This window comes from Lonchura striata, chromosome 28, assembly GCF_050655825.1.
Source record: "Lonchura striata isolate lonStrDom1 chromosome 28, ASM5065582v1, whole genome shotgun sequence".
Taxonomy (NCBI): Eukaryota; Metazoa; Chordata; class Aves; order Passeriformes; family Estrildidae; genus Lonchura; species Lonchura striata.
In genome coordinates this window covers 1,501,012-1,525,418 of record NC_140730.1, presented here as the reverse complement: position 1 = coordinate 1,525,418, position 24,407 = coordinate 1,501,012, and the positions used below count along the sequence as shown (strand labels likewise).

Below are 24,407 nucleotides of genomic sequence, written 5' to 3'. Positions count from 1 at the left end.
GTGGCCCCCGTTGCTCCAGTGCCACCCCCTCCAGCTTGGCTGGGTCCCCTGGGAGCCCCGGGATGGGGTGACAAGGGCCACGGGCCCCATTTGGCTGCCCGCTGCATCCCCGTCCCCGCGCAGCGCTGCCGCTCCGCTGACGCAGACCCCGGTGGGGTTTCAGAGGTTTATTGGCATTAAGCTTAAATCTGTTCCTAATTGACTGAAATGGAACCAAAATAAGGCTGGTTTGAATCAAAACTGGAGCAGGCACTGGGCAAACCCCAGCAGCCTCCAATCAGCCCGCGTGGCTCCCTGGGGACGGACCCCTCCGTGCACTCGCACGTGGGACCCTGGCGAGAAAAAGGCCAAAATCGCTTCCCGGGGAGAACTGCGGCGAGGGGTGGGGGTCACCCGGGAAGCCCCCGCCGCCCCTTTCATCCCAGGGGCTGGCGGAGCAAAGCCTCCGTGCCTCCCCCGGCCGGGCAAGGCTGGGGGGTCCCCTCGCTGCCGCAGGGCCGCGGTCTCACAGAGCCCCCGGGGCTGGGCCAGCCCGGCCCCCCAACCTCTCCCCACCCCGTGCCCCAGGGCTGCGGGGCCGCGCTGCGCCCCGGCCGCCTCCCGGCGCCCCCGCGGCGGGGCCGGGGCGGGCGCGGGCGGTCCCGGGTGGGCGCCGGGCGCCCCGTCCCATCCTGCCGGCGCTCGGTCCCCCGCGGGCTACAACTTATCGCCGGGAAGAACCTGCGGAGAGGAGCAGAGCCCCGCGTCGCCCCGGGGTCGGCGTCACCCCCCAGCATCCCTGGGGTGGGGGGTCACCCCGCGTCCCTCCCCCCCTCCCCGTCCCCACCCAGCCGGGGGAGAAGAAGTGCGAAAGGCTCCTTACCTACCTGGTTGCGTGTTTTGTGCGATTTCTGCAGCCACACGCGCCACTGGTCGTAGAGTTTGATGCCGAGGTTGGAGCAGCCGTAGGCGTGTTTCTTCACCCACCCGAAAAACTGCTTCAGCTCCCGCCGCAGCGTCGTGTTCTGCTCGCCCCCCTTGGGGTCGCAGCCCCCCGCCACTCGCTCTGCGGGGACAAGGGAGTCAGTGGCACAACCCCCCCGTGGCTGCTGTGCCGTGAGCGAGGAGGCAACACGAGCAGGTTTTGGCTCCCAAAAGGAGAGAAAGGGGAAAGCCGAGCTCCAAATTGGCCCCTTTGCGAGAAATCCGGGTGCTGGGAGCGGGGAAGGGTCCCGCGCATCCCCCGGTGCGCGGGGAGGGGAGCGCGGCCCCGGCGGGCGCTGCCGGCCGCACTCACCGCTGCGCGGGGTGGAGGCGGCCGTGGGGTTGCTCCAGTCGCTCCAGATTCCGGCTTTCTTGGAGCCGTAGATGCTGAAGGGGTTGCAGCGCACCTGGACGAAGTAGACGGTGCCGGGGCGCAGGCCGGCCAGGCGGCAGGAGGTCTGGTTGCCCACATCATCCACCACCTGCGGAGGGAGGAGATGGCAGCGCCCGCACCCTCGGGCACCCCGCGCTGCGCCCCGGTGCCCACCCACCTTCCACTCGGAGCTGTCCTCCACCCGGTATTGGATCTGGTACTTGGCTTGGAAGAGGAAATCCTTGAGGGCCGGCGGGGAGCTCCAGCGGACGCTCAGCTGGTCCTCCAGGTCGCCCACCCTGCTGACGTGCACGTCCGACGGCGGGTCCGTGGTGACTGCGGGGACAGCGGCAGCGCCGCGGGGCCGCGAGGGTTAAGGAGCCGCGGATGGAAAAGCGGCTCGGAGCAAGCAGCCTAATTCGATTAGGAGCAATTCTGCTCACAGATCGCCCATTTCCTGCTGCCCCCCGCCCCAGCCCGGCGCGGGCTCTCCCCGCCAGGTCACCGGCGCGGCGCTGGCACGGTGACAGCGCGGTGACACCGCGTGGCTCACCCACGTCCAGGATGTCCAGCATGACCACGTCGGACACGGCCACCCCCAGGCGGTTGGACGCCTCCACCCAGATCTCGTAGGGCGTGAAGAGGGCCAGGTCCTTGGGGATGTGGCAGGAGTAGGTTCCGGCCGTGTGGTACTCCTGGCAGGTGTTGTCCTGGCCGTACCACCTGCGGGCAGTGATGGATGAGGTACCGGCACCGCTCCCCCACCCCCGGGGTGCTCCCGTGGGTTGCTTTTTTGGCTGTTCCACACCGCCAGAATTGGGGAACCGGCCCCGTGCTTCACTCAGGGATTCCCAACTCAACCAGGCCCGCAGCAGCTTCTCCTGACCCTCCCCAGCTCCACGAGGAAACTCATCCCAGCAGCACCTCCCCCGAGCAGGGGCCAGCCAGGAGGCATCGAGCTGTCTGTTCCCTGTTTCCCATTAAATCCCACTCCAACATTTTTAACAGTGACGGGGATGAAGGTGAGCACCCACCTGCGCTTGTACTTGAGGGTGTAGTTGGTGTGCAGGAAGGTCTCCCCTTCTGTCCCTGGTGCCCACTTGCAGGTCAGGTCCTTCATGTTTTTGGACCAGCAAGTGATGTTGACTGGTTTTTCTGGGGGCACTGGGAGAGACAAAAGCCAAAGAACAAGAGGTTCCAGAGCTGTTTTATTCCAGCCACGGAGACACAACCCCCAAATCCAAGCTGCATTCCCAGCTGAGCCTCTGTATTCCCGGGAATGCGTAGCGACCCAAAAAACAAACCCAGGCTGCATTCCCCGTTCCGATTCTGTATTCCTGGGACGTGGCATCGTCCTTAAAATAGCCCGAGATAAAATCTTACGATTATTGGTTCGGACAAGCGCGTTTTAACCGAGGCTTTGCCGAAACAGCCTCTCAGCTGCACGCGGGTCAGGGCTGCACCACAGCAGCTCCTGGCACGTTTTGGTGAGAGCCACGATGCTGAATCCTCCGTGGGGATCCCTGGCTTCCCTCCCACGGGGGAGGCGCATCCCGGGGCTGGCCAGACCCCGGTGCAGAGTGGCTGGACCCCAGCACCAGCTGGACCCTGGCCTGGAGCAGCCAGACCCCAGTGCAGAGTGACCAGACCCCAGGAGAGTGACCAGACCCCAATACAGAATGACCACACCCCAGCACAGTGACCACAGCCCAGCACACAGTGACCAGACCCGAACACAGTGACCAGACCCTGGCACAGAGTGACCACACCCCAGCACAGTGACCAGACCCCAGCACAGTGACCACAGCCCAGCACAGTGACCAGACCCCAATGCAGAGTGACCAGACCCCAGCACAGAGTGACCAGACCCAGCAGAGTGACCAGACCCCAACACAGTGACCACACCCCAATGCAGAGTGACCACAGCCCAGCAGAGTGACCAGACCCCAACACAGTGACCAGACCCCAATACAGAGTGACCACATCCCAATGCACAGTGACCAGACCCCAATGCAGAATGGCCAGACCCCAATGCAGAATGACCAGACCCCAACTCAGTGACCACACCCCAATGTAGTGACCACATCCCAATGCACAGTGACCAGACCCAATGCACAGTGACCACACCCCAATGCACAGTGACCAGACCCCAACTCAGTGACCAAACCCCAACTCAGTGACCAGACCCCAGCACGGTGACCACATCCCAATGCACAATGACCAGACCCCAATGCACGGTGACCACACCCCAATGCACAGTGACCAGACCCCAACTCAGTGACCACACCCCAATGTAGTGACCACATCCCAATGCACAGTGCCCAGACCCAATGCACAGTGACCACACCCCAATGCACAGTGACCACATCCCAATGCACAGTGACCAAACCCCAACTCAGTGACCAGACCCAATGCACAGTGACCAGACCCCAGCTCAGTGACCACATCCCAGTGCTCAGTGACCAGACCCCAGCACAGTGACCACATCCCAGTGCTCAGTGACCAGACCCCAGCACAGTGACCAGACCCAATGCACAGTGACCAGACCCCAGCTCAGTGACCAGACCCAATGCACAGTGACCAGACCCCAACTCAGTGACCAGACCCCAGCTCAGTGACTAGACCCCAACTCAGTGACCACACCCCAATGTAGTGACCACATCCCAATGCACAGTGACCAGACCCCAACTCAGTGACCAGACCCAATGCACAGTGACCAGACCCCAGCTCAGTGACTAGACCCCAACTCAGTGACCACACCCCAATGTAGTGACCACATCCCAATGCACAGTGACCAGACCCCAACTCAGTGACCAGACCCCAACTCAGTGACCAGACCCCAGCACAGTGACCACATCCCAATGTAGTGACCACATCTCAATGCACAGTGACCAGACCCAATGCACAGTGACCAGACCCAATGCACAATGACCACACCCCAATGTAGTGACCACACCCTATGCACAGTGACCAGACCCCAATGCACGGTTACCACACCCCAATGCACAGTGACCAGACCCCAACTCAGTGACCACACCCCAATGCACAGTGACCAGACCCCAACTCAGTGACCACACCCCAATGCACAGTGACCAGACCCCAACTCAGTGACCACATCCCAGTGCTCAGTGACCAGACCCCAGCACAGTGACCAGACCCAATGCACAGTGACCAGACCCAATGCACAGTGACCACACCCCAACTCAGTGACCACACCCCAATGCACAATGACCAGACCCCAACTCAGTGACCACACCCCAACGCACAATGACCAGACCCCGGCGCGGCCCGCACGTACATCCAACGTAGAGGCAGGAGCCGGCCAGGATGCCTCCATCGCGGCTGTGGCACACCAGGTTGTCCCCGGACTGCTGGCGGGAGCCGTTGAGGCGGGCCAGGGCCACGCTGAGCGTGGCGGGGCCGAGCGCGGTGTAGGATGCGGGCGGGAGGCGCCGCCCGTTCAGCGTCCAGTACAGGTCCTGCGCCCGCAGCGGCACGCCCGGGCTCACCGTGCACGTCGCCAGCAGCGAGGAGCCGATCAGCAGCGTGGGGTCCTGCGGGGAAATCACGGCGGGGTCTGCAGCCGGAGAGACACAGAGCGGGGGGAGTCAGGGGAGCGGTGAATCAGCGATGGAGGGTCGGCTTAGAGCTGCTCGGGTTATGCCTCGTGTCTGTTTAAGTCCGTTTTCTATCTGTTTTGCATTCATTTAAGCTTCCCGTGTCTCTTCTGTAGTCGTTTTAATGCGTTTTGTATCTAAGTGCATTGTTTCGCTCTTTTATGTCAATTTAAATCATCGCGTCTCTGTCACTTTAAATCGTCATATATGCTTTATGTTAATTTAAATACGCTGTTTAGCTATTTTACATCGATTTAAGTCATCACGAGCCTATACTGATTTAAATCACATATCAATTTTATATCGATTTAAATCATCACGCATCTATTTTATATCAATTTGACACACTGGTTCTATTTTGCATCAATTTAAAAACACTGGTCTCTATTTTACATTGGGTTAAATGCGTTTCGTATCTATTCTTTACTTCTGCACATTTTATGTCCATTTTATTCATAAAGACATTTTATGTCTTTTATATCTCTTTAAATAATTTTGTATCTATTCTATATCTCAAGAGACACCTATTTTTATCTATTTAAATACGCTTTATACCTACTTTTACATCTACATATATTTTACATCTAAACACATTTAATATCTATTTTTATATCTACATCTATTGCAGAACTCTTAAAGTACTTTTCATATCCACTTTTTTTTCTTATTTCCCCCCCCCCCCCCCCGAGAGCTGGGGCGGGGCTGTGTTGCAGCTTCGGAAGTTTTTCCGCGATAAAAAAGATTTAAAAAAAAAAGACAATTCGAGGGGATTTCCCCCTTCCCCATCACTGCCAGGGTCCAGCAATTCCCCCAGGGTGGGAAGCGCTGCCCAGGAGCTCCCGCCGCATCCTCCATGTGCTCCCAAATCCCCTCGCTCGCCCCTCGACATCCCGAGGGTGCCGCGGGCTGGGAGCGCCTCTCGGCGAGGGGAGATTCCCGGCCCGGTTCATGCCGGGCTTCCCCGCTCCGGGGTGTTCCGTGTCCGTCAGCCCTTATCGGCTCCATCCGCACGCGCCGGGCTAATATCCCAAATTACCTCCCGGAAAGTGCCGCGACCTCCCCGCCCCTCCGACCTCCCGGCCCCGATCGGCTTTCAGCGCCCGCCGCCCGCCGCGCTCCCTCCCGCCGCTCCAAAATCCGAACGAGGGGTCCTCTTCGCTCCCAAAATCCTAACGAGGGGTCCCCATCGCTCCCAAAATCCGAACGAGGGGTCCCCATCGCTCTCAGATTCCTAACGAGGGGTCCCCATCGCTCCAAAATCCTAAAGCGGGGTCCCCGCCGCTCCCAAAATCCGAACGCGGGGTCCTCTTCGCTCCCAAAATCCTATCGAGGGGTCCCCATCGCTCTCAGAATCCTAACGAGGGGTCCCCGCCGCTCCCAAAATCCTAACGAGGGGTCCCCGCTGCTCCCAAAATCCTAACGAGGGGTCCCCATCGCTCCAAAATCCTAACGAGGGGTCCCCGCTGCTCCCAAAATCCGAACGAGGGGTCCTCTTCGCTCCCAGATTCCTACCGAGGGGTCCCCGCCGCTCCCAAAATCCGAACGCGGGGTCCTCTTCGCTCCCAAAATCCTATCGAGGGGTCCCCATCGCTCTCAGAATCCTAACGAGGGGTCCCCGCCGCTCCCAAAATCCTACCGAGGGGTCCCTATCGCTCCCAAAATCCGAACGCGGGGTCCCCGCCGCTCCCAAATCCTACCGAGGGGTCCCCATCGCTCCCAAAATCCTAACGCGGGGTCCTCTTCGCTCCCAAAATCCTAACGAGGGGTCCCCATCGCTCCCAAAATCCTAAAGCGGGGTCCCCATCGCTCCCAAAATCCTAAAGCGGGGTCCCCATCACTCCCAAGATCCGAACGAGGGGTCCCCGCCGCTCCCAAAATCCTACCGAGGGGTCCCCCCGCCCGCTCCGCGCCCCCCACCCCCCCACCCGCAATTAGCGCTCCGAATCCTCCTTCCGCCGGGGAGCCTTAATTAGGAGCCGCGGCCGTGCCTGGGGGATGCTGCCGAGGGGGAGGAACAATCCAGCGGGGAAAAGCAGCCTGGGGCACCCCAAATACCCAGGGGTCGGTGCCGGGCACCCCGCGGTGCCCCGAGCGGCCGTGGGCCGGTGCCGGGCACGCCGAACATGGGCGGGACGGGGCTGGGTACTCCGGGACACCCCGAGCATCCGCGGCTGGTGCTGGATCCATCCCAGCCCCCTGAACAAACCCTTGCCGAGGCCAGCAAGGCCTCAGGAAATCTCATCCGCCTCTCGGCCACCGAGCCCACCCCGCTCCGAGCCCGCCACCAGGCGAGCCCGGAGCTGCTCCGAGCCCGATTCTCCTAAATCTTCATGGAAACAGCCCCGGAAACTCACACGAGCACCGTAAAACAGACACGTTTCCCATCCTCCGAGCACGACCCTCTGGAAGGGCTAAATTTCTCTCTCTCTGTATTTTTTTCCCCTGGATTTTGGGTTTTTTTCCCCCCTCCTCCAAGCAGGAGCCTCTGGAGGGACCAATTATATACATATATATATTCTATTTTTTTCCCCCTGGAATTATTTTCCCCCTTCAGCACGGCCGCAGCGCCGAACATGTGTTTTAAAAGGGAAAAGTGTGAAGTTTTCCGATCGGAGAGGAAAGGGCCGGAGAGAGGCAGGCAGGCTGTGGAATGTGCAAGTTGCAACGCAAATACCTGCTCGGGGGTTTTATGGCTTCTCTATCGCAAAAAAAAAAAAAAAAAAAAAATGCTGATCAGGTGCTAAGTAATGCTATAAAGTAAAACCACATTTCCAAGGTGTCGGGAACGTTTATGCTTTTCTTCCGAAGGGCCGGATTTCATTTTAGTTTTAGATCGGAGTTTTAAGGGGTTGGGAAAGAAAAGGGGGGAGGGAAAAAAAAAAAAAAAGCTTCGATAAGTGTCAGAGATCACGCGGTTAAAAAAGATTTATTGAGCTGTGCAGGGGGTTAAAGGAAAATAGAAATAATTGCCCTGAAGAACAAAAGGGGAATTTGGGAAGCTCTGAATTCCGCAGGAAAAATAAAATTAAATATATATGTGTAGTTTGAGCTCTTCTAAAACTCGAGCAGCGGGGTTTGCGGGCAGACACGGTACCCAAAAACGCTTTATCCCTCTTTTCTACCGTGCTCTCCAGTCTTTTTTTCCCCGCTTTCCCATCCCCGAGTGGCATTTCTCGTGCCCATCCCTGGGCTCGAGGAGGGATTTATAAAAAGCCCAGGCATTCCAGCGCGGCCGAGCTGCACCGAGGGGAAACTTTCGCTCTCTAAAAGGAGATTTGGCTTCGCCTTCGCCAGCGCCACACGTCGAGGGCCGCGGGGGCAGCGCTGCCCCGGACCCCCGTGGGGAGGGGGAAATGGGGGTCCGGGGGGAGCCGGCTCGCTGGGAGGAGAGCGGTGCGGGCTCAGCCCCCCGCGGGTCCGGCCTCGTCCCCGGTGGGATCAGCCCCTCCCGGCGCTGGGTGGGCACCGGGGTGGGCACCGGGGTGGGCACCGGGAGCCCCGGCCGCTCCCGCTGCCGGCCCCTAAAGGGATTTTTGGAGCGTTTTTCCTCCTCCCCAGCCCGCTGCTCCGGGAATCCCTGCCCCGATGGAGGCGCTCGGGACTCCCCCGTTCAGGCCGTGCTTGGGCCGGGGGTCCGCGGCGGGGCCGGGGAGGGGGCGCGGGAGCCGCCGGGCCGGCGGAGCCGTTCCTGGCGGGTCCCGTTCGCGCGTCGGAGCGGAGAACATCCATCGCGCTGAGAAATTCCCATCATAGGGAGGAAGCCGAACTTCCTGCTGGGGGAGCGGGGAGCGGCATCTCGCCCTCGCCGGGCCCGGCCCGCGGCGGGGGCAGCGGGGCGGCGGCCGGCACGGGGGGTCCGTCGGGTTTCGGGCGCTGTGGGGAAGGGGAGACCCCTGCCCCGTGCGTCCCCCCATCGCCGCGGGGACCCCCATCCCCGCGAGGCTGAGGCCGCTCCACAGGTGGCACCTCCCGGACCTGCCGCCGCCGGGTGGGGCCCCCAAATTGGGCATCACTGCGGGGCCCCCTGGGGGATTTTTTTTTTTTGGGGGGGGGTCGTTCTTTCCGTGGGGCGGGGAGGGAGATGCTTTTTGTTCTGGGTGGGAAAAAGGGATTCATTGTTCTCTGGGATGGGGGCGGCTCTCCGGGGGGAAGGGGGGACCCCGTTGCTCTCGGCAGGGGGAGGGGGGGTCTCAGGGGCTTTGGGGGGCGCAGAGGGAGGCGGTGGCTCCCGGAGGTGTGAGGGGGTCGCGTGGGGAAGGGGTTCGCTATTGTTCTCCGGGCGGAGGCCGGGGGTTTCCATTGTCCTGGGTGGGGAATGGAGCCGCATTGTTCCGCGGGAGGGGGGGCTGGACGGCGGGGAGGGGGGACAAGGGGGGCCGGCCCCTCTCGGGGTCCCCGTTCTCCGTGGGGAGAGGGAGCACTCGCTGCTCCGGGGGAGGGGGGCTCGCCTCGCTACTCTCGGGGATGGGGGGCAGCACAAAAAAGGTTCCTCTATTGTTCTCTGCGGGGAAGGGGCGGGGGGGTCCCGGCTGGGCTGCGGGGACGGGGATGGGGGGTCCCGGCTGGCTGTCCGGAGGCGATGGGGGGTCCCGGCTACCCTCCGCGAGGGGGGTCCCCGTCCTCCTCCGCAGCAGGAGAAGCGCAGCCCCGAGGTGCGCCCGGCGGTGCCCCCGCCGCGCCCGGGACCGCTCCGCATCCCGGGGCCGGGGGGGACGCGGCACACGGAGAGGAACGGGACAGCCCCGGGGGGCTCCGCATCCCGGCACCGGCGCGGGGGGGACGGGGCACGCGGAAAAGAGCGGGGGAACCTCGGGGGGCTCCGCACGCCGGGGCCGGAGCCGGCCGGGAGAGCCCCGGGGGGCTCCGCGCAGCGCCCGCGTGGCCCCGACGGGACCCCCGCCCGCCCCGCGCCCACCTTGCGGGAGCCGCCCGGTGCTGCCGGTACTCACAGGAGAGCGGGTCGGCGCGGGGCAGGCGCGGGCAGAGCGCGAGCAGCAGCGGGAGCATCGGGAGCAGCGGCGGCGGCGGCATGGCCTGCTCCGGTGCCCGTCGGTGCCCGGGGCGGCGGAGCGCACCGGCACGTCCGGGGAAGTCCCGAGCAAGTCTGAGCAACCCCCGGTTACCAAAGCCCCAACTGCCGCCCTGGCCCCGCCCCGGGACCGCCCCCGGGGGGGCAGAAAGCCACCGGCCCCGCTACCCCCCCCCTCCCCGTCCCGCTCCGGTACCGGCCCCGGGACAGACCCCAGGACTGGCCCCGGGACCGGCCCCCGCCCGGTGCCCGCTGCCACCGCGGGATGCTGGACCCCCCCTCAGCCGTCCCCGGGGCCGGTGTCCCGCTCCCCCCGACCCCCCCGGTAGGTGAGTAAGAGCCGCTCCGGGGCCGCCGGCCCACGGGTGACTCACGCGCGGACCCTCCCGCGCCCCCGGGGCCGCTCTCGCCGCTGAACGGGCCCCCCCCCCGCCGCGGCTTCCCCACGCTCCAAGCGCCTTTAAGATCCAAAGCCCTGTTATTACTTATTTTTGGGTCGAAAGCAGGAATATCATCCCATAAATCCCGATGTTTTCTATCGAATCCAGCATCTCTGGGCTTTCCTCCTCAAAGCCCCGGAGAAGTGGACAAACCACCCCAAATGGCTTCAAGTCCCCCCCAGACCAGGGCTGCCTTTGTCCCCAGGGCTGGTGGCGTGTCCGGTTGTGCCACCAGCACCGGGACAAAGCCACCCCCCCTTGGGCATCCCCCAGTGTCCCCCTGGTGCCCCCGCCCGGGGTCTCGGTGGCACCGAGAGCTTTGCAGACCCCCAGGCAGGTCAGAGACCCCGGGACAGCAGGTCCTGGCCAAGCCACTGTCCCCACGTGTGGCGTGTGCCCGGCTGTGAGGAGAGGGGACACCTCTCCCTGCCGGGAAGGGAGGTGGAGGGTGGCAGGGGACACCCGGGTGGCCCGGGGCGGGGGGAGTCGGGGGGTGACGCTGCGTGGGGCTCCGAGGTGTTGGGCACCGGCAGGGATTGCAGAGATTGGAAAACACAATAAAAAACGAGAGGGGGAGGGAGCCCAAACAATGCCTTTTCCCATCGTCCTGTTTTTTGGAAGCTTCTGAACTGTTTTTGTTGAAATTTCCCAAAAATGTCAGGCTCCGGGAGCCACCCAGCCTGAGAAACTTCAGCCCCAGCGGCCGCAGTCTGGCCGAGTGAATCACGGCTGCCCCGGGGGCCGGCGGCCGCCCGCGATCCCGACCCACCGCCCGCGCCCCCCGGGAAGCCCCCCGGGGACCGCAGCCAGCCCTGGGTGCTGCGGAAAGGAGAAATTCCCCCTCTGGAGCCGGGGCCGGAGCCGGGAGCAGCGGCCACCCCGGCTGCCCACCTGCACTGCCCGGACCTTCCCCCTCCGCTTCCCCCCGCGCGATTCGTGGGGTTCGGGGGAGCCAGGCGTGGGTGGGGACCCGGGGAGGGGGTGACCCCCCCCCAGCGCTGGCACAGGGGACGTGGGTGGCTCTGGGTGGCAGAGGCACCGTCAGGAAGCTGTGCAGGGGGAAGACGGGGGGACAGCGGCGCCAGGAGGGGAGCGTCGGTCCCCACTGGTGTCACCCGGGACACGCGGGCTGCCACCACAGGGAGCTCACAGCGGCACCTGTGGCACGGGGACAGGGTGAGGGGACGGTGTCCCCAGCCCCGGGCAGTGCCAGGGTGGCGCCGGGACCCGCCCGGGGGCAGCCGGAGGTGACCGAGCCGCGGGGCCGCGCTCTGAGTCAGCGGCGGCTGCGCTCGGCGCTGCCCTTTGCCGCTGACCTTTAGAGCTGCTCGCTCGGCCCACGAGCCGCCGGCTCACAGCACCGGCCCGGGGCGGACCCAGCCCGGAGCCCGGCCCGGGCTCTCGGGGGTCTCGGCTGCCCCCCCGGCGTGGCTCCGTTCCCGGGGCCTCTCTGCCCCGCCGGGTGCAGGATCTGCCCGTGGGGCCCGGCTGCCTGCCACGGACTCTCTGCTCCGCCAGGCGGGACGTGTCTCCCCCCTCACGGACGCGGGTGACCCTGGGGACATCCCCAAACCCGCTCTGAGCATCCTCGGTCCAGCTTCCCATCGGCCGCCACCTTCCCGCCTCCCTCCATCATGTGTCACCAGGGCCCCGAATTAATCTAATTACTTGATTTCCCAGCCAGAGCTCACTCCATAAAATCCTTGGACGCAGACAGCATCTGGCTCAAGGGCCAGGGTGTAAAAAACAAACAAGGAAAAAAACCCAAACCCCGGGAAAAGCGGGAGGAGAGGCGCAGCCGAGCTGCCTCGACTGCCTGCATCCTTTTAAAGTGACCTGGGGGAAAAATAAAGAGGCAAGAAATGCAAAGAATCCAGCAGGCAGAGTTTGCTTTCTATTCCTCTCAGTCACATTTCCACATCCAAGGGTAATTTATAACCCGCTTAACCCCTTCCCTGCCGACCCCCCCCCACCCTTTCCCTCCGGAGCATCCTCAGGGTGGCCGCACCTTCCCGCCTCTGTTTGCTTTGGGAAGCACAAACAGTCCCGTGACGGAGTCTGAGGAGCTCTAGAGCAGAGGAAAAAATGTCAAGAGGGTGCTTGAGCACCAGGGATGGGCTCTGCAGGGTTGGGACGCGGAGTGAAGGGTGCCCTGCCCGTGGAAGGGACAGTGGGGACACCCCAGGCAACGCGGGGGGAGCCTGATGCTTCCCGAAAGGCTCCGGGGAAAAAAATGTAGGTCAGTAGTGATAAATGGAAAGGCACCGAGTGTTTCTGGAGAGGGGAGGAGGGAGGGCAGCAAGTCCTGCCAGCTTGGAGTTTTTTGCCTGGGAAAGGCTTTTCTTTTCCCGTGGAAAGGTGAGCGATGCGGCGCGGGCAGGTGTGGCGGGGCGATGCCCGCCGGCTGCTCGCCCGGAGGCTCCCGGTGCCCCCGGGGGTCCGGGCTGTGCCCCGGCCGCCGCTGGGAGCCCCACCTGCGCTGCCGTGATTTACGGTGGCAGCCCCAACCTGCCCCGTTGACTCGGCCGTCCGCCAGCGGTGCCGGGCCGGGGCCGGGGCTGGCGGGGCTCCAGGAGGGGGAAGGGGAGCGCGGCGTCCCGGCCCGGCCGCGCTCCTTCCCTGCCGGCCCTGCTTTGATGGAGGAGATGGATAAACTGGCGGGGCGAGGAGAGGCCCCGCTCCCTGCTCCCGTGGGGGGGCACGGGCTGCGCCCCCCAGCCCCCCAAGCCCTCTGTCCAAGCCCCAGGGCACGGAGCACCCCTCAGTCCTGAGCGGGACAGGGAGACCCCCCCCCTTCCCCGCGCCGGGGTCTTGCCATGTGTTCCCCATTAGGGCCGGAGGTTAGCGGAGCCCCCAGCCCTCCCCCTCCTCCTCCCCCCGGGCCCACTTTGGGGTGCTGCCATAAATTAGGGAATGGGCAGGGCAGGGGTGAGGGGGGGGTCGTGGGGGGTGCCTTTGATGTCCTTTAAATCACAGCTGTAAATTCGGGGTGTCAGCGGGAGCCCAGCACCGGCCGAGGGGCTCTGAGGACATGGAGGTGACCTGGGGAGTCCTCGAGGGACACAGAGGGTGGCACAGTGGGGTCTCACACTGGCGGGAGACCCTCCTGAGGGGTTGGTGGTCCTTGTGGGTGGCATTGACACATCCCTGTCCCTCTGTGTGACACCAGAGCCAGTGTGACACAGCTCCCGGTCATCCCCTCAGTCCCGCTGCTCTCTTCCGTCCCTCTGTGGCCCCAAGCGCCGTTGTGTCCCTCTTGTGTCCCTGCACATCCCCCGGTCCCCCTGAACCCTCCTGCATCCCCCAGAGCCTCCCTTAGCCCATGCTCCCCCTACACGCTCTGCTCCCCATAAATCTCCTGCTTCCCGCGCCCCCTTCGTCCCCCTGCACCCCCCGGTGTCCGGGCATCCCCCAATCCCCGCGCATCCCTGCTCCTTGGGCCCCTTCTCCTGCACCCCGGGGTTCCCCCCGCCGCCTGGGCACCCCGCACCCTTCTCTCATCACCCATCCCCGCCCGTGCCGGTGCCGGTGCCGGTGCCGGTGCCGGTGCCGGTGCCGGTGCCGGTGCCGGTGGATCTGCGGCAGGCTGCGGCGGCTCCCCCCGCCCCCGGCTCCCCCCGCCCGGCGCACAGCGCGTCACGGCGGGGCCGGCGGCGGCGGCGGCGGCGGCGGTGGGTGCGCTCGGCTCCGCTCCGTTCCGCTCCGCTCCGCGCCCGCCATGGCGGCCCCGGCCCGCCGGCCCCGGGCCCTGCTCGCCCTCGGCCTGGCCCTTCTCGCCGCCGCCGCCGCCGCCGACCCCTTCTCGCCGCAGCTGGGAGACACCGGCGGGTGCCGCGGGCAGTGCGGCCGCAGCCTGCAGCGCCGGGCCGCCGCCGTGAGTCCGGGGCACCGGGACACCGGGGGCCGGGGGGGCAACGGGGGCGTGGGGAGCATCAACAGCATTGGGGGTACCGGGAGCATCGGGGCACTGGGAGCACTGGGAGTGCTGGGGGTACTGGGAGCACTGGGAGCACTGGGGGTACTGGGGGGCACCAGGGGCATGGGGCACTGGGGGCACTGGGGGCACTGGGAGCATCGGGGCACTGGGGGCACTGGGGGCACTGGGAGCACTGGGGGCACTGGGAGCACTGGGAGCACTGGGAGTGCGGGGGGGCACCAGGGGAATGGGGAGCATCGGGGAACTGGGAGGACTGGGAGAACTGGGGGTACTGGGGGGCACCAGGGGCATGGGGAGCACCAGGAGCATCGGGGCACTGGGAGCACTGGGGGTACTGGGGGGCACCAGGGGCATGGGGCACTGGGAGCACTGGGAGGACTGGGAGCACTGGGAATACTGGGGGCACTGGGGGGCATGGGGAGCACCAGGAGCATGGGGACCACCCGGAGCACCTGGCACACTGGGAGTGCCAGGAGCAGCAGGGGCACCAGCGGGGACACCAGGGGCACTGGGAGCACTGGAGGGGACTGGGGCCACCCCTGACAGGCATCTCTGCCAACGCAGCCCCACACTGGGGCCCCCCCTGGGACCAACATGGGGGGCACCGGGGCACCCCCAATGGTCTCCTTCAGCAGCTTTGGGGTGCTCCCAGCGAGGGCATCCCCTCGGGATTGGGGTGCCCGCAGTGTCACCCTCTTACCCTGAGCCTGCCCATTCCCGGTGCCCCCCGTGTAGGCTCTGGGTGCCCCCCACACCCCCCCAGTGTGCCCCCAGCCCCCCAGATCTGTACCCCTCCCCCAGAGCTGTGCACCCCCACCTCCTGCCAGCCCATGCCAGGGCCTGGCTGGCATCAAGAGACGGGGGGACCCTCCACGCCCTCCACGAGGAGCGTGGGGTGCACCCGGGGGCTGGGGGCGGCTCTCCCTGCCCTGGCAACGCCAGGTTTGGGGTGCCAGCCCCCAGCGCGGTCCTGGGCGGGGGCGGCACTGCCCGGTGCCCCCCAGCTGGGCGCGGGAGGCCGCGTGGGGGGTGCCCGGCTGAGCCAGCGGGCTGAGCCCGGTGCCAGCTCCACGCTCTCCTCCTCCTCCTCCCCGCCGCAGGATGCTGTTCTCAACGCCTGTTACCGGGGCTGCCGGCTGTTCTCCATCTGTCACTTCGTGGATGCGAGCGCCGAGCTCAACACCACCAGGGCCGAGTGCGAGGCAGGTGAGAGGAGCCGGTGGCCGAGCGGCCCCCGCGCCCCAGGAGCCGTCCCGGGGGTCCCCACCCCGGCGGGAGCAGCGTGGCACCCACACCGGCACCCTGCGGCCGTGGGGAGGGGCGCGGGGGTCCCCGGGACTCAGCACCCCCAAACCCTGAGCCCTCCTCTCCCCCAGCCTGCGCCGAGGCCTACGGCAACGCCGAGGAGCAGTTTGGGTGCGTGACCGGGTGCCGCAAGCAGCTGCCCGAGGTGGAGGAGAGCAGGAAGGAGAAGGTGAAGGGAGATGGGGAAATCCTTCCTTGAACAGGAGCTCAGCACCGGCCCTCCGCTCCCTCGGGATGGGGGACACCCCACGTGTGCAACCCATCCATCCATCCATCCATCCATGGATCCATCCATCATCCATCATCCGTCCATCATCCATCCATCCATCCATCCATGGATCCATCCATCATCCATCATCCATCCATCATCCATCCATCCATCCATCCATGGATCCATCCATCATCCATCATCCATCCATCATCCATCCATCCATCCATCCATGGATCCATCCATCCTTCAATCCTTCCTTCCATCCATCATCCATCATCCATCCATCCATGAATCCATCCATCATCCATCCATCCATCCATCATCCATCCATCCATCATCCATCCATCCATCCATCATCCATCCATCCATCCATCATCCATCCATCCATCCATCCATCCATCCATCCATCATCCATCCATCCATCCATCCATCCATCCATCCATCATCCATCCATCCATGAATCCATCCATCATCCATCCATCCATCATCCATCCATCCATCCATCCATCCATCCATCCATCCATCATCCATCCATCATCCATCCATCCATCCATCCATCCATCCATCCATCATCCATCCATCCATCCATCCATCCATCCATCCATCCATCCATCATCCATCCATCCATCCATCCATCCATCCATCCATCCATCATCCATCCATCCATCCATCCATCCATCCCTCAATCCATGGATCCAAGGCACCACTGGTTGCTTTGTCACCAGTATAAAAAGCAAATTACCTGGGCTGGGCTTAGCCCGGGCCAGGCAGGGACGCCACAGGGAATTCCCAGGCTAGGAGGATCTGACTGGGGATCGTGGCAGATTCCCCCAGTTTTGGTTCGTTATCCTTCCCAGCAATCAGCAACGCTTTCCCCTCCTACAATTAATTAATTCAGCTTTTGCCCAATTAATTAAATTAGACTTTGGCCCAAGGAAGAGGCTTTTGGCTTCGTGCACGTGCAGGCAAAGATGAATCCACACCGTAAAAAGAGTGAAAAGCTCCTTTGAACGCCCCTCCTTTGCAGCCCGGTTTTCAGACCTTCCCGGTGCCTGATCCCGTTTCCCAACCCCTCTCCAAGGCCAGGGATGAGATCTGGGGGTGACTGGGGGGTGACAGGGAGGTCCCTCACCCCCTCCACCCACCCAAAGCATTTTTCCTCGGGTTCCCAGACGAGCAGGCAAAGCAGATTTAGCATAATAATTAGATACAGAATCTGACCTATTTATTTCCTGTTTGCTGCTTTGACCGTGCAAGGGGCTGTCGGAAAATGTTCGGAGCCAGTGGCAGGGAGCAGCCAAGCGGATTCCAGCAGGGATGCTTTAAAAATAACAAACTGCCGCGACGGCCAAGAATCCAGGGCACCGAGAGGCTGCCAGGAGAGGAACGCCCTCGGCACCGCGGCTGCTCCGCTCCCATTGTCTCCGGCAGAGGAGGCTGCTCCCACCCCACGGGGACTCTCCTGGCGCTGGGTGACGGCCCCAAAGCTGGGTGGTCACCCCAAGGAGACCAGCCCTGGCTTGGGGACCCTCCTGGGACTGGAGCACATCCCTTTCTGTGCTGGGAGAAGCAGGCGGAGCCCAGAGTTGAGCACCACGGCCTCGGGGTGGGTGGTGAGGGGAGGTGAGGTGATGTCCCCGCTCCTTTGCAGAGCCTGGAGGTGAAAGCGCCGTCGTTTTCCATGTTGGATTTGGTCTCCACCTTCTGCAACGACATCGTCAGCTCTGCCCAGAGCTTCATCTCCTCCACCTGGACCTTCTACCTGCAGGCGGACGATGGCAAAGTCGTGGTGTTCCAGGTGGGGGTGTCCCCAGGACCCTCTCTGGGGGTGCCCAGAGGGGTGGGGACCCCTTCCTCACCGCCTTCTCCCTCCCTCCCTGCCGGCCCAGTCCCAGCCTGAGATGGAGGATCCAGCACCCGAGGCCCTGGAGGTCCAGCCAGCACAGCCGGGGTCGGGACTGGGATCCAGCCCCGCTGTCCCCCAGCCCCACGCAGGTGCGGGGGGCTCTGGGATGATGGGAGGGGGCTGGGAGCCCCCGAGCCCTCCTGGCTCCCTTCTGTGCTCTCCACAGAATTTCCCACTTCTCGGGTCTGATCAGCTTCCCACAGCCACGCTGAGGGGGCTCCAGAGGGGCCCTGCTCCACGAAGCTGCTGGGATCCTCTGTGCCCCCTTAGTGGGCAGAGGGTCCCCGGGGGAGAGGGGGACCCCCCATGCTGGCAAAGGGATGGGAGAGGGGAGGGTGTGCCCACATGGGCACCCATCAGCATCGCCCTGGGTGCCCATCCGCATCTCCTCTCCCCTCCCAGGCCCCCGGGCGAAGGGGGACAAGCCCCCCGTGAAGGAGCCGCGGGGCAAAGCCAAGGCGCACCCCCCGGACCCCCCGCAGCAGGAGCACGACTTCCTCGGCTGCATGTCCAAGTAGGTGGTCTGGGACCTGCTGGACGTGGCACAGCAGATCCTGCCCAGCCCCAATTCCCAGCCCGTGCCCTGCCATAAACTCGTCCCTTCTCTTTGGCGGGGGGTGGCGGGGTGCTACAGGCGCTCGGGCCTTCCTCGCTGGATCCTGGCCGCCTGCCTCTTCCTCTCCATCATGGTGATGCTGTGGCTCAGCTGTGCCAGCCTGGTGACCGCCCCCGAGCAGCACGTCAAGACCCAGGTAGGGCTGGGCACAGCCCCGGGGTGCCAGGGACAGCCGGCACGGCTGGGTGGGCACCGCCGTGCCCCGGTTGCGGCCCCAGCCGCTGTGCGGGGTGTGAGGTGCATCCGCTGCCAGCCCCGCGGTGCCCCCAAACTGGGGGTGAGCTGCACCCCGCTCTGGGGCTGCACGGGTGCCTCTGCCTCTCTTGCAGCCTCTGAGCATCAACGGGGACAAGGAGTACCTGGAGGACCTGGACGGCCCCGGCACCTTCCCGCTGCCGCCCGTCATCGCCGTCACCCTGTGCCCTGCGCCCGGCGGGGAGGACGCGGGGCCGCTGCCCCTCAAAGTCGACCTGGACAAGACCATCCTGTAGCTCTCCCGGCCCTTCCCACCTCCCTCTCACCGTCCCCATGGCATCGCCCCCGACCCCGCGTCCCCAGCTCCCCGAGGGGCATCTCCGGCTCCGCCCGGGTGCCGCTCTCCTCCCCGGGCACGGCGGCCGTGCGGAGGCTCCCGGAGCCGGGCAGCGGCTCTGCCTCCGCCGGGGCTGTGCTGTGAGCTGGGATCCCGGCCTGCAGAGCCGAGAGGGGAGCTGCCAGAGCGGGGAGGCCGCAGGGAGCCCGTCCCCGGAGCGGGACTCTGCCTCCTCCCGCCCGGAGCCGCCGGGGCCCCGCAGCCCTCCGGGCATGGGTCCAGCGCTGGGCAGGAGGGAGCCGGCTGCGGTGGGGGATGGAGAGTGTCTGCAGCCTTCTGAGCTTTGGCTCGGCACATCCCCGGCCTCCCACCTTGGCCTGAGCCTCCGAGGCGCCGGCGCCGGCCCTGGGAACTCCCTTCCGCCGGCCGGAGCCGATTGCCTCGGGGAGCCGAAACGTGGCGAATGGATTTGGCGTTGGCAGCCGGAGACAGGAGCGGATGCCGCCGCCTCCGTGCCCACGCGAGCACCCAGCCAGCCTCTTCCCGGAGCTGTAGAGGGGCCCTGGGGTGGCTCCTTCCCCTCCCAGCTCCGTGATGCCCTTGGGGAGCTGGCCCCGGTGCCAACAAGTCGCTGGTGGGACCAAGCAGGGGATGAGTCGGCGTTTCCCTGACTTCAAGCTCGGACAGGAGGTGGGAGCTGCTGGGACGGCTCCATCCTGGGCTCGGCATCCTGCAGGGACGGCTCCATCCTGGGCTCGGCATCCCTGCCCCATGCTGGGAGCAGCCTGCGAGGCTGTAGCTGACGGCAGGACGCGGTCTCTGTGTCCCTGGGCTCACGCTGCTGCCCTCAAATTGGGCAGTGGGACCAAGCACGGCTCCCCTTGGCTCACCCTGGCACAGCCCCTGGGCATGGAGGTGTCTCCCCGCTCCCCATCTCCCCCCATTCTCCACCACTCGATTTCATGCATCGTTCCGTGGTTTGATTTGCAGCGGCATGCGGCTCCTCGGCCCCCGGCGCCCCGCGGGGACACCCCTGTGCCCGGAGGGTGTCGGTCCCGCCAGCCCCGTGTCACCTAACATGTCTGTACAGATTAACTTATTACCCCCGACCCCCTCCCGTGGCTTTTTGGGCTCTCAGCGTGTGCCGGTGGCTCCCGGGGGCCGTGGTGTGTTGGGACGGGAGCTCTCGTCCCCGTCCCCACCGGTTTTGTGCTGCTCCGTGTCACTGTCACCCATCCAACATATCTGGGTTTGGGGAAGCGGGTTGGGGGGAGGCGTGGGGGGGGTCTCGTGTCTGTTTTGGGGTCCACTTTTCGTTGTTGCTTTCCGGCCGCGTGTGAAGCTCGGTGGAGTCTGTGATGTTCTGGCCACGGCAGCTCCCGCAGCCCCGGCCAGGAGCTCCGGGGACAGCACGGCCGTGGAGCCCTCCCGGCCCCGGAGCCCTCCCGCCCCGGAGCCCTCCCGGCCTCGCCTCCGAAGGGCAAACCCAGCCCTGAGATGGGAGGGGAATAGAATAAAAGGTTTGTACCAGAGCTGGGGGCGTCGGTGGCTTCGTGGGGCGCTGGTCCCAGGGTGGGTGCGGGTTTCATCCCCCACATGGGGCCGGCAGGAGGGCACGGGGCTGGTCCCGTTCTGGAAACAGCCGGGATGAAACCTCTGGCAAAGCAGGGAGAAATCCCTGCTGGGCTGTTTGGCATGGACACGGAACAAAGCTCCTCTCTGCTGGCCGGGTTGAGAGATTCAGCATCAAGTGTGGGAGGAGATGCTGCGGGGCGAGCACCCCAAGCCATCTCCTGCGAGGGGAAAGCCGGCATGCAGTTCAGGGAGGGCTCCACGCACAGGGAAGGGCTGGGAAACCAGAGCTTTTCCCACCGAAAACCTCCCGTGCGCACATTTCGAGGAGGAAAAGTGCCAACAGGGCCACGGCGCTGTCCCGCCCCGGTGTCGCACGCAGCACCGGGGGCTGCCGTGTCCCACCTTTCCCCCGGCGCGTTTGTCCTGGCGCCGTGCCCGTGCCCGTGCCCGTGCCAGGCACGGCGGGGCGGCTCACGCGAGGGGCCGGAGCCTCGCCTGCGGCCTCGGTAGCTCAGCGGGGCCCCGTGCTCGGAGCCAGCGCGGGGCCCCCGAGCAGCCGCGCCCGGCGCTGCCCGCTCGCCCCGGGCCGGGACGCGGAGCCAGGGACGCGGAGGTGCTGGCGGTGGATGCCGGCGCGCTTGGCAGCAGGCACAGCCAAAGAAGGAGCTCCAAAGGCCTGGGCTGCTCCCTGCCTGGCGTTCCCCCCCTCGCACAGCCCCCTGAATATCGGGCTAGCCCAGAGGTCCGAGGCTGTGAGGGGAGGAATATCAGGAGATGGCGAAGATTCCCAAAAGAGGCTCTTACCCCAAAATACGTTGGTTCAGCTCTTTATTCTGTGGTGTCCATGTGGAGAGCGGGGTAAAAGCACGAACAGGAAATGTCAGGGGTCTGTACAGACTTTGGGCAGGGTGGGCTTCCCTGGCTCTGTGCCAACCCTGTCAGGGGAGGAAGGAGGGTCCAGGGTTATCTGATCAGAGCCCCAGGGTCCCGGGGAGGGGGAACAGAGTGCCATGAGCTCACTGTGACACCTGCCAGCAGCCCCCGCTGCCGGAGCACGTCCTCAGCCTGTCCCTCCACGGGGGGTGCGATGTCACCCCCTCCCCGGCGTGGAGGGGAAGGGAGCGGGGCTCAGTGCTCGCACGATGGGGACAGGAGGGCGTTTTCCCTAAATGGAGCGCAGGGGGATGGCGCTCCCAGCTCGCCGCCTGTGCGGGAGGATGCTCCGCACAGCCTTGGCCCTGTGGGGCTGCCGTGGGAGGCAGAGTGGGAGCCATGGCCACGTTTCCCAGCCCACGATGGGATCTGGGGGCTTGCACGGTGTCCTCAGCAGTGCCTCGGGGCGGGCAGAGGGCAGGAAAAGAGGGAAGGGCTGGGAGATGCAGCCCAGCACGGAGCAGCTTTTGAGGTGGGCACAATCTGATAATTTGGGGACAAGAAGCCCCAGGCCAGGCCCAGGCCACCGAGTGCCCCTCAGAGGGCAGGGGCACACCTCAGGAGGTGCCTTTGTGCCGAATTTTCACCGGGGCTGTGCCGGGGGAGGTGGGAAGGCCCCAGATGGGTGCAGACAGCTGGCAAACCCTGCCCAGCGCGGGCAGCGGCTCCGGCGCGTCCCCTCCTGGGATGGGAGCCGGGCTGCAGACCGTGGACAAGCTCCTCGTCTTTAAACTGGAGTCAGATTCCTCACTGCTGGCGCGGGGTGCAGGAAACCATGCCCAGGAGCAGGTGAGGAGGGACCCCACTCTAACAAGAAGGAGACGCATGAAATTCGCTGGTTCCACTCCCCCCAGCAGGCAGCCGGGGCTTTTCCACCCGACGCCTTCTCCTTCTCACTCCCACTTTTATTTTTTCACAGGGGAAGGGAAATTCGTGCTGTGTGGCCCCATCGGCCGTAGGCAAGCCAGGCTGTGGTGGAATCATCCTCCAGCCCATGGTGGTGGTGAGGGCATGGGGACACCCTGAGCCCAGGGTGGGTCACGTCCTTGGGGTGAGCATTTGTGTGCCCACATTCACATCCATGTGTCCATCACCGTGTCCTCGTGTCCATCCTCATGCCCTCGTGTCCACCACCATGTCCTCATGTCCATTCTCACGTCCTTGTGTCCACCACCATGTCCTCATGTCCATCCTCATGCCCTCGTGCCCACCACGTCCTTGTGTCCATCCTCATGCCCTCGTGTCCACCACCATGTCCTCATGTTCACCACTATATCCTCATGTCCACCACCATATCCTTGTGTCCATCCTCATGCCCTTGTGTCCACCACCATGTCCTCATGTCCACCACCATGTCCTCGTGTCCATCCTCCCATCCTCATGCTCACCCTGGTGCCCTTGTGCCCACACCCACCTTTATGTCCACATGTCCACTCTCACACCCTCATGTCCACACTCATCTCCGTGTGTCCACATGTCCAGCCGCAGCTCCACAATTAATCCCAGCTGTGTCTGCAGCAAGAACTGCCCTCAGAAGGTGGGAAAATCCAGCAAGTTTCCCCCTCCACTTCCACCACAGCCCCCTGTGGCATCTCCCCCGGTGGCTGTGGCTCGGTCTCCGTGCCAGCAGCGGGTGCCAAGGGTTGTGGGGGTCTCACCAGCTGCAATCAGTGTCAGCAGCCCCCCTGGCTGCTCTTGGTGGCTGCATGGAGCTGCTGTTGTCCCCTCCAGAAAATCTCAGCTGCTGGGAGCTGGCCTGGCTCCACCAGGCTCACACAATGCCTGGAGGAGCTGGGCCAGGCACGGATTTCCCTCCCCTCCTTCCCCATCTGCTCCAAGCGTGCCTTTGTCCCTGGTTCTCACCCCGCTCCCCTCAGGATCTCCTTGTCCCGGAGCTCTGGGTCTGCTCCTCCAGGATTCCTCTGCTGGGGTCCTTGGGATGCCTCGAGGGCAGAAATCCCAGGACTGGGTCAGCAGGGAGGAGAAGTCCATGTGCCAATCCCCCTTTTGCTGATTTGGGACCAAGGATCCCACTCTCATCCCAGGGAGATTCTGCAGGACACCAAGAGGTCTGGGGAGGTTTCTTATTCCTGTCTTGTAGGAGGAAGGAGGTGATGATTCCCATTCTTCCATGAGAGTCCCCAGCCCGGGTGAAACAGCAGGTTTGGAGCTGCAGGGCTCCTGGAGGTGACGGAAGCAGAGCCCGGGCTCCTCTCTGACATGGGAAAGGATATTTTCCAGCAGCTCCAGCTGCCTCTCCCTGCTGGCCTAGCTCCTGTCAGCACAAAACTGCGATCCCGAATTCCTGACCAACACTCAGAGCTGTAAATTCACTTTTAACCCCAATGGAGATAAATCCCCATCCAGGGATGGAGCGAGGATGAGGAGGTGAGATGGGGAGCTGGACGAGGGCTCAAAGCACCTTCCTGAGCCCTCATGTGGAGCTGAGCCCTTTCCCTTACAAATTCTCCTTTGAATCGTGCCTGGAGCCACCACGAAGCCCATCAGGCCTTCAAGGATGGAAACCCCACGGAGCTGCTGGAACTGAGCAGGGCAGGACCATGCCAGGGCTGGGAAAACACATCCATGGGTTTCCTCTCCCCGAGCTGGAGCCACGGGTGATTCAACAACAACAAAACCAAAGGAAAAACAATCTCCTCGTGCTAATGGGATTGGTTCTGTCCCTACCACGCACATTCCAGCCCGGCTCGAGGGACCCCTCGGGGGGCGGGGGGGATAATGAAGCCAAATTATTCCTCGTCTTCAAATGTCAGAGTGGAGCGCGGTGCCGGGCCTGGCGCAGCTGCTGGGCCCTGGCGCTGCCGTGGGGAAGGGGAGCACCCTCGGAGCCCAGCCAGGGACAGGCATTTTCCATTCCCTGGCCTTCATCCGTGCCTGGAACGCCGGCTTCGCTCCTGCTCCTTCCTCTGCTCTCGTGGCAGGTGAGGAGCGCAGCCAGGCTGGCCGGGG

At 64.4% G+C, this 24,407-nt stretch overlaps 2 protein-coding genes across 4 annotated transcripts; one reads left to right on the top strand and one right to left on the bottom strand.

Annotated features, from left to right (window-relative positions):
* Positions 1 to 152: 152 nt before the first annotated feature.
* On the bottom strand, positions 153 to 10,082 carry CRLF1 (cytokine receptor like factor 1). Of its 2 annotated transcripts, none has more exons than XM_085562211.1 (8): positions 9,903 to 10,082; positions 4,635 to 4,913; positions 2,371 to 2,500; positions 1,890 to 2,059; positions 1,515 to 1,672; positions 1,277 to 1,445; positions 867 to 1,045; positions 153 to 720 (listed from the first exon to the last, which is right to left on the bottom strand). In XM_085562211.1, exons 1-8 carry the CDS (start codon positions 9,982 to 9,984, stop codon positions 697 to 699), a joined length of 1,191 nt encoding a protein of 396 aa, XP_085418337.1. In that variant the 5' UTR covers positions 9,985 to 10,082; the 3' UTR covers positions 153 to 696. The 2 variants fall into 2 exon arrangements, with proteins under 2 accessions (XP_085418337.1, XP_085418338.1); XM_085562212.1 differs by having other exon boundaries at positions 635 to 720; positions 863 to 1,045.
* A 3,988-nt stretch (positions 10,083 to 14,070) lies between these two features.
* TMEM59L (transmembrane protein 59 like) lies at positions 14,071 to 20,461 on the top strand. 2 transcript variants are annotated; one of them, XM_077788872.2, is made up of 8 exons: positions 14,071 to 14,296; positions 15,460 to 15,565; positions 15,736 to 15,833; positions 17,527 to 17,673; positions 17,765 to 17,870; positions 18,184 to 18,295; positions 18,416 to 18,533; positions 18,727 to 20,461. In XM_077788872.2, the coding sequence occupies exons 1-8, from the start codon at positions 14,141 to 14,143 to the stop codon at positions 18,886 to 18,888; spliced, it is 1,005 nt and encodes a 334-aa protein (XP_077644998.1). In that variant the 5' UTR covers positions 14,071 to 14,140; the 3' UTR covers positions 18,889 to 20,461. The 2 variants fall into 2 exon arrangements, with proteins under 2 accessions (XP_077644998.1, XP_085418320.1); XM_085562194.1 differs by having other exon boundaries at positions 14,082 to 14,296; positions 18,184 to 18,296; positions 18,393 to 18,533.
* Positions 20,462 to 24,407: the final 3,946 nt, after the last annotated feature.